We start from the raw sequence: 9311 nt of genomic DNA on the forward strand, positions 1-9311 counted from the left end.
TGTTTTATTCAAGAGGTTCAAATTCACAATTAATTGGATATACAGATGCGAGTTTTCTTTCTGATCCATATAAAGGTAAATCTCAAACAGGATATCTATTTACATGTGGAAGTACTGCTATTTCATGGAGATCTGTCAAGCAAACACTTGTCGCTACTTCTTCAAATCACTCAGAGATTTTTGCAATTTATGAAGCAAGTCGGGAATGTATATGGTTAAGATCAGTAATTCAACACATTTGAGAAAAATGCGGTTTATTCACAATCAAATATAGCCCGACAATATTATATGAAGATAATGCTGCTTGTATCACACAGATCAAATGAGGATATATTAAGGGTGATAGAACCAAACACATTTCACCAACGTTCTTTTATACACATGAGCTTCAAAAGAGTGGTGATATTGGTGTCAAACAGATACGATCAAGTGACAATTTGGCAGATTTATTTACCAAAGCATTACCAACTGCAACATTTAAGAAGTTGGTGAATAACATTGGAATGCGCCGACTGAAGGATCTTTCATCATAAACAATTGAAGCTCTTCATGCTAATGATGGGGAGTAAAATGATTATACTGATTGTACTCTTTTTCCTTTGCTAAGGTTTTTCCCACTGAGTTTTCCTTTGCAAGATTTTAATGAGGCAATCTTAAAGCATACGAAGGCACACAAGAATATTGTACTCTTTTTCCTTCGCCACAGGTTTTTTCCCACTAGGTTTTTCTTGGCAAGGTTTTAACGAGGCATATTCTTAGTGTATGGTCATCCAAGGGGGAGTGTCATGAATGCATTCATGCATTTGGTGGATGACCATTTAGTTCCATCTCTTGGAATTCTACACATTCATGCTATCTTTTAGAATTCCTATAACATCTATGTAATACATTGATTAACCATTTTGTTTCATATTCTCCTTTCATATTCCTTAACCTCCCATTATGATTCCATGCCTATAAAAGGGCCTATTGAGTTGTATGTAAATCACACAATAATAGAGAAGAATCATACATAGTTCTTAAAGAACTAGTTTCACATATTGCAATCTTTTATCTTGTCTTGTTATTTTCTTTGATTTTACAACATATTTCCTTTATCTCTTTAATTTAATTATTAGTTTCTATAACTCAAAACAAATGCATTTAATTATGTTAATGATGGCATCATTAAAAAGTTGAATAATGAGAACAAACAATGAAAGAAATGTCATTGGAAGAACAATCACATTTCAAACATAACATTATATTCAGCATTGAATGAGATGCAATAATGCCACAAATTTTCAAAACACATTTTATGGGTTATCGAAAGTCACTAGAGAGAGAAAAATAACAGGAAGCGTCTTAAGTGAAATCATTGTCGTAGACGCCGTCTCCTTCTCAAGCCTTGGTGGAAAATTCAGTTGGTGCGCGAAGATGAAAGACCGTGAGAAATATGGGTCTATGATTGGGTATGGAAGTTTTTCTTGCTGCAAAGAATCCACACATCGAGTCTTCTGCGTGCAAATTGGAATTGCCGGTGAAGACATTCCATGAGGACCTGTGATTTTCACAAGTTATAATCAATGGATAAATAGTTCACGTCAATATTTTTTTTATTTGTTATTTCAATTAATCCTATAAATTTAATAGATTAATTATTAGAATTTGTGAACTTATGTGAACTAAACACAAATTCAATAGTACGTTCATCTATTTACTATAAAGGTAGTTAAAAAATTATTGAAAAAATAAATGAAGTCTATGATTTCTCTAATCAATACAAATTAAGTCCTCTTTGGAAACCTAAAGACCATCAATACACAACATCCTAGTCAGGTGGTAGATGATGGATAACCTTAAACATTGCTTGATTCCCTTGTAATATCAGAAAGTTCAATAATTGGTATTGTTATTACTTGTCAGAGAAATGATAAAAATTATTGTTTATTCTATCTTTCATCTTTCTCTGTAAAGTGGATGAGTGAATTACAAATTTAATGGTAAATTTACAAAAATATCATTAAGAGATAATTGAAAGAATGATGCGTAAATCCAATTTTATGAATTCACAGTATGGCACAATGACAAATTGATGAAGCCTAAGCCAAATATGGCAAAATCCGAAAGTTTCTAGCTTGCAGATTTGAAGGTGGGCAACGTGAGCAACCAAGAAAATTTTAGAGAAAATTAATGCACACCTAAAAACACAACCATTTTTTTAAGGGTTAAGTCTTTTCTTCTGGGGATTGAGCATTTTTTTCATGGGTCATAAAGAGAACGAATAGCTAGGTTGCAGCCAGGTTTACAGGTCTAAGCCTGGTGGCTCCATTTTATGACCGAGCAGTGAGTGAGAGAGAGAGAGAGCACTAAGAGTGAGGTGGCGGGGAAGAGGGTGGAAGGTGGTGGCACGCAATAAAGAAATAAATGCCTTGTACAATTTTTCAATCAAGTATACTTCACGTCACTTCTAGTAATGTCTTGTTTTTTAGTTAACCTCACTTACATTGTGTAAACGACTTGTTTTTGATAGATTTTATTGTCCTTTACAAACAAATGACAAGGGAAGTTATTTAACATCGTTTCATTAAAAAACGACATTTTTTTTTATAATATTTTATTGACCTTTAATACTATTAACTTTTGTTAAATTAATGATTAAGTGATTAAATTTATCTCTTTTTATAAGCTTAAGTTTTTGGAATAACTAGCAATTTAATATGGTATCAAAATCAAAAGGTCCTGAATCGAACATTGACTCAATCAATTCACCACTCATTTAAATTAAATATTCCATGTATTAGACATCATCTATTAAAAAGAAACATAGCGCCCACATGTGAAGTTGAGTGTTAAATTAATGATAAAGTGTAACATCCCCAGCCCATTAAGGCTGAGTTTGTCACTTCTCTTCTTTTTTCAATAAACATTTTTGCAAAGATGTATAAGGTCTATCAAAGTACTTGATTTTAAAAGGTACGATAAATGTATAAAACATTATTCAAAAGATTTTATTACAAGCAAAATTAGAAAACATTAAACTTCAGTTGCGGAATATCATATTATTACAATAACTGATATGAAAAGACTTTGAAAATTAATAATTATTCCCGTCCCCATTCCGGCCTCCTATTCCAGCATCTTTTCTACCTGAAAACAAGAAATAAAACTGAATGAGCCCAAAGGGGGCCCAGCAAGTAAAATCCACAACCATAAATAGTTTTACTCCTTGTTCTCAGTTTTGAAAATCGTTTTCACAAATAAATATACATCCAGCCATAATAATATATGTATGTACGGTTGCATCTCCCGTAACATATACATACCATTACATCTAGTAACAGATCATCGTTGTAAATCATCTTTATAAATCATCATCATAATGCATCATTATAAATCATCATTGTAAATCATCTTTGTAAATCATCGTAGCATATCATCGTTGAAAATATAGTATCATTTTCTCATAATAGGGCCCATGTACACTGTTACCCCTGTGCACGAGGGTTGCGGGTCCTGTGACCATGGCACTGAACTGTGGCCACAGCCATGCCCGACCATCAATTAACTCTTTCTTGGTGCACTCAACGGTCTGGTTGATGGAATACCACCTTCTGGCATAGCCTCCTTCAGTGGTTTCGCCTCCATCCGAGTATCGGTACCGAACTCTTCTCATTCTTACTTATCTTGGGGCCAAAAATACTCTCTTCCATACATGTGCCCTCATTTCATAAACATTTATCTCATCTCTTGTACTTTTCTTTGTACTTCTTTTGATGCAGCTTAGGGCAACATGTAGGAAGGTTTATCATCATTTTTCTTTCTTATAATCATCATCATTTCTCAACTTTCTTTTCTCAAAATGGAAACCTTTTCAAATATAAACTTGTTGTACTTAAAAAGCGTTTAAAGAAATAGAAACTTTCTACATAATTCATTTAGAAATCCTTCATGCATGCAACATAACTTCATAATACGTAAATAAAAGAATCATTTACAGTTTGATACAAGAATGAATAAATAGCATGACATGAAGTAACTTTAGAAGGGGTAGTGAATTTACTTACCTCTAAACTGAAGCTAAAAGTGGTCAGAAGGAATCTAGTTGCTCCAATATGACTAACACCACTAGTATATCTTTTGAAACTAATTTCTAAAGTCCGCTATCTCTTGTGTTCTTTTTTTCTTGTAGCGCTTGGTCTCGCCCTTTCTCTCTCTGTTCTGAGTAAACACTCTTAGAAAGAAGAAAGACCGAGTAAAAAGCGGAAGAAGGAAGAATATATGCAAGAGATGGGATAGGAGTAGTGAAATTGTGAAGGAGAAGAGCTCTATTTATAGGAGAAAATCCAATACTATTCTACCTTCAATTTACAATTACACCCTCATTTTACTATTCCACCTACCCACTTAGTATACCTACAATTGACTATTCTACATTCTTATTTAAAATTATACCCTCCTTATACCTACCATTGACTATTCTACATTCTTATTCAAAATTCCACCTCCTTATACCTACCATTGACTATTCTACCTTCTTATTCAAAATTCTACCCTCCTTATACCTACCATTGACTATTTTACCTTTACTATTCTACCTACCCATACAATTCTTCCTACCATTTACTATCCTATTATTTCACCAATTACCATTCTTTAATTACCACTCTCTGTAACACCATAAATTTTCTAAGAATTAACATCCTTAGCTACAATAGATATTAAAATAACATCATTATCAAAATAATCTATTTAAATAGCTTTGAAAATTCTGGGGGTACTACATAAAGTAATTAAATTTACCTATTTTTATGAGCTTAAGATTTTGGAATAACTGATAATTTAACACTAAACTCAATAAATTTATGTCATTTTTTTTTTTAAGAACGAGTTTAATGGAGAAGGATTGTATCCATTTCAAAGGAGATGGAGAGGCGCCCATCTTTTATTTTGCAAGGGTGGAATTATTATTTTTTTTAAAAAAAATGACAATTCTATTCTTGTGAAATAAGGAAAAGGTTCCTCTCAATTTCCTTTGAAATGTAGAGGATTGTGTCCGAATTTAATAACATTTTTCTGTAACCGATGTAAATTTTGATGTTGTTTACCAATAAACAAAGTTATCTATAAGTCTCTAAGGAGTAATTTAATCGGTTGGAGACCACGTCTCATGAAGAGAATACCACTAAATCGAATCTCCTTTTTTCTTCCATTCTCTTGTGTGAACATGTCAAAAAAAAGTTCATCTATAAAAATAAGGTCATTTTTTAGAAACGACAAAAATAAATAAATAAATAAATAAAGGGGCATTAATAGTCTATTTTCCTGTCATTAAAGAAATTTGCTCTTAAGAGCACTAATTCTTTGCACTTTTTTTTTTTTTTTTTCAATAATGAGACAATGGTTACTGGTAGTCAGGGACAACACAAATGAAACCGGATGGGTTCCTCAACAACAAGACACAAACAAAAAAGACAATACATATATGGTAATGGAAACAAAAGGTAGGCAATAGAACAAAAAAGAATCTAGGCTTCTCTAAGGCTGCACAAAACGGTACTGTTAGAGAGAAAATTGGTAACTAGGTTTTGCCAATTTTCACATGTCACCATAGAGGGTTTGTCTCTCTAAGTAAAAGATGGGATAGCTTCAAGGCCCGTAGAATGGATAATTGTCAAAGCCCGTGGTTCGCCATACGAACCATACTACCCTCAGGGTCCACTACGCTAAACCTCTTCATGTACATTCATGCCGAGCATTGGGGGTTGCCTAGCCTAGCCTGGTGACGCCGGGCAAAACTAGGATTGTTCTGACAGCGTATAAAAGCAGCAGAAACTAAGACTTGAAGATAGAAAAGGGAATTCAGGAAGAGAGAAAATAACAAGTAGGGAAGAGAAAATCCCTAAGTGCCTCAAATAAGCAAACAGAGAAATAACTCTGAAAGACTTAAATTTAATTGATAGTATACACTGGATTGAAAAACAACAAAGACTAGATGCCTTTATCTAGGCTAGGCACCTCCTAAACCAACAAGGAAAAGAAAAAGCAAACTTAATTGGAAAAGGAAAACAAATCCCAATAGGAAAAGGAAAAGCAAATCCTAATAGGAAAGGAAAAACCCAATCCTTATTGAAAAAGGAAAACTAAAACATAAATAATAAATCTACTTTATTATTATTATTCTCCTGCATCAGTCTCCCCGGGTTGGAAAGAACTCGCCCTCGAGTTCAAGTTGTCTTTGTCTGCATCAACAAAACATGGAGTCAAATGCTTCACATTGAACACATCAGAGGTCTTTAAATGACTTGGAAGACGTAGTCGGTATGCATTGTCATTTATCTTTTGCAGAATCTCACAAGGCCCAATCTTCCTCTCTCGTAGCTTGTTATACTCACCAACAGGGAAACGATCACGTGTGAGTACAGCCCAAACTAAATCACCAACCTCAAAAGTTACCTTGCGTCTATGGCTGTCGGATTGTGCTTTGTACTTAACATTGCTATCTTCTATCGCTTTCTTGACCTGGTCATGAACTCCTCGAAGATAATCTATCATTTCATCAGCCTTAATACTCAATCGACCAATACGGGGAATAGGTGCTAGGTCAAGCACTCCCGATGGGTTTTGCCCATACAAAATCTCAAAAGGGCTCAACTGAGTCGTTCTATTCTTGGACCGGTTGTAAGCAAACTCTGCTTGTGACAAAGCCAGGTCCCACTGCTTTGGCTTATTTCCAGCTAAACTCCTTAAAAGATTCCCCAAGCTTCGATTTACCACCTCAGTTTGACCATCTGTTTGGGGATGGTAGGCACTACTAAAATTAAGCTTGGTCCCCATCTTTTCCCACAGGCTCTTCCAAAAATGGCTCATGAATTTTGTATCTCGATCCGATGTAATAGATCTTGGAACCCCATGCAAGCGAACAATCTCCCAAAAATACAAGTGAGCAATTCGGGCGGCATCCATCGTCTTCCGGCAAGCAACAAAATGGGCCATCTTGGAAAAACGATCAACCACCACAAGAATAGAATCCATGCTCTTTTGAGTGCGAGGTAACCCCAAAACAAAATCCATGCTGACGTCAAGCCATGGGCCGTCGGGCACAGGTAATGGGGTGTATAAACCCGCATTTGTGAGGGTCCCCTTAGACCTTTGACAAATAAAACACCGTTCCACGTAACGGGTCACATCACTAGTTAACTTGGGCCAATAATAGTTTGATGAGACCAAGGCCAAGGTTTTGTCTCGCCCAAAGTGACCTTCTCCATGCAACTCTCGTATTATTTGCTCCCTCAATGAACTATCCGGAATGCATAGCTGTAAACCTCGAAATAGATAACCATTAAGAGTAACATAATCACTGCGCTTACCTACAGATACCTCAGCAAATATCTTCCCGAATGAAGGATCTTCCGTATACAACTCTCGGAAAGTGTCAAAACCCACAACTTTGGTATGCATGGTAGTAAGGAGTGCAACTCTCCTACTCAGAGCATCAGCAACTCGATTCAAATTTCCTGATTGGTGCCGTAAAGAAAAAGTGAACTCCTGAAGGTAAGCGACCCATTTGGCATGTCGGCGACTAAGCTTCTGTTGGCCATTGATATACTTGAGGGCCTCATGGTCAGTGATAAGGATGAACTCCTTCTGCACTAGGTAATGACGCCAATGTTTCAAAGATTGTACAATGGCATAAAACTCCAAGTCATAAGTGGAATAGTTCTTCTTGGACCCGGACAACTTTTCACTGAAAAATGCAATCGGACGTCCCTCTTGGCTTAGGACACCTCCAATGCCAACGCCAGATGCATCACAATTAACTTCGAAAATCTTCTCGAAGTCTGGAAGAGCTAGAACAGGTGCTTCCGTCATTTTCTTCTTCACCAATTGAAAGCTTGCATTGGCTTCTTCAGTCCATTGGAAAGTCCGACCCTTTAAGCACTCCGTGATTGGTGCAATCGATGTACTGAAATTTCGGATGAATCGTCGATAGAATGATGCCAATCCGTGAAAACTTCGAACATCATGTAGACTCTTGGGTGTTGGCCATTCTATAATTGCTGTCACCTTAGACTGATCTGCATGAACACCATCAATAGACATAACATATCCAAGGAAAGTGACAGTAGTAGTAAGAAAGGAACACTTCTTCCGATTGATATATAGACACTCTTTTCGTAGCGTGTCAAGAACCTCCCTGAGGTGTTTTAGGTGTGTCTCTTGTGAGGAGCTATAGATGAGAATATCGTCAAAGTACACAACAACAAACTTCCCCATGTAAGGCCGCAACACTTGATGCATGAACCTCATGAATGTACTGGGAGCATTGGATAGCCCAAAAGGCATGACCATCCACTCGTACAACCCATGATGCGTTTTGAACGCTGTTTTCCATTCATCTCCAAGCCTGATTCTGATTTGGTGATACCCGCTTTTAAGGTCAATTTTGGAGAAAACCTTAGAACCTGCTAACTGATCTAGCATGTCATCTAAGCGAGGAATCGGGAATCTATACTTCACTGTGATTCGATTGATGGCTCGGCTATCAACACACATACACCACGACCCATCCTTCTTTGGAACTAAGAGAGCAGGAACTGCACATGGACTCATGCTCTCTCAGATGTAACCTCTTTCTAGCAACTCTGTCACTTGGCGTTGCAATTCTTCAGATTCCTTCGGGCTAAGGTGATAAGCTGGACGATTGGGCAAGCTTGACCCCGGCATGAGGTCAATGTGGTGCTGTATATCTCTCATGGGTGGTAAACCAGGGGGTGGATTCTCTGGCATCAAATCAGCAAACTCCGTAAGCACCTCTTGTAACTCTATGGAAACTTCATCATCTACGTTGTCACCTTCTTCACATGGCATCAAGGCGTATACAACTCCCTCTTCTTCTGCTTCCTCCAGGAATTGAGATATTGATAGGAGATTAGTGCCCCTTTCAATCACTGGTCCATGAATGACTCTTTCTCGTTGAGGTGCTAATACCACCTTCTTTCCCTTGATGCTCAAGGTATAGGTATTTCGTCGTCCATCATAAATAATACTTTGATCATACTGCCAAGGTCTGCCTAATAATAAATGACATGCATCCATAGACACTACATCGCACCATGTATTATCAAAATATTTTCTACCAATTGAAAAAGAGACCAAACACCTCTTATCTACTATTACCTCACTCCCTTTTTTTAACCATGACAATTTGTATGGTTTTGGATGGCGATCAATCTTCAGCTGAAGCTTCTTAATTGCTTCCTCTGACACCACATTCTCGCAACTACCATTGTCGATAATAAGCTTGCAAACCTGCTCTGCAATTGTGCATG

General features: G+C 36.7%; 1 protein-coding gene across 1 annotated transcript; it reads right to left on the minus strand.

Annotated features, from left to right (window-relative positions):
• Window positions 1-8598: 8598 nt before the first annotated feature.
• Window positions 8599-9078, minus strand: LOC132169206 (uncharacterized). The gene has a single exon (XM_059580276.1). It carries the CDS (start codon window positions 9076-9078, stop codon window positions 8599-8601), a length of 480 nt encoding a protein of 159 aa, XP_059436259.1.
• Between the last annotated feature and the right edge of the window lie 233 nt (window positions 9079-9311).

The sequence above is a fragment of the Corylus avellana genome, chromosome ca2 (assembly GCF_901000735.1).
Source record: "Corylus avellana chromosome ca2, CavTom2PMs-1.0".
Classification (NCBI taxonomy): Eukaryota; Viridiplantae; Streptophyta; class Magnoliopsida; order Fagales; family Betulaceae; genus Corylus; species Corylus avellana.

What these genes read in the sequence shown, in the direction of transcription:
- LOC132169206 (XM_059580276.1), bottom strand. Translation starts at nt 9,078, where the DNA reads ATGGATGCATGTCATTTATTATTAGGCAGACCTTGGCAGTATGATCAA.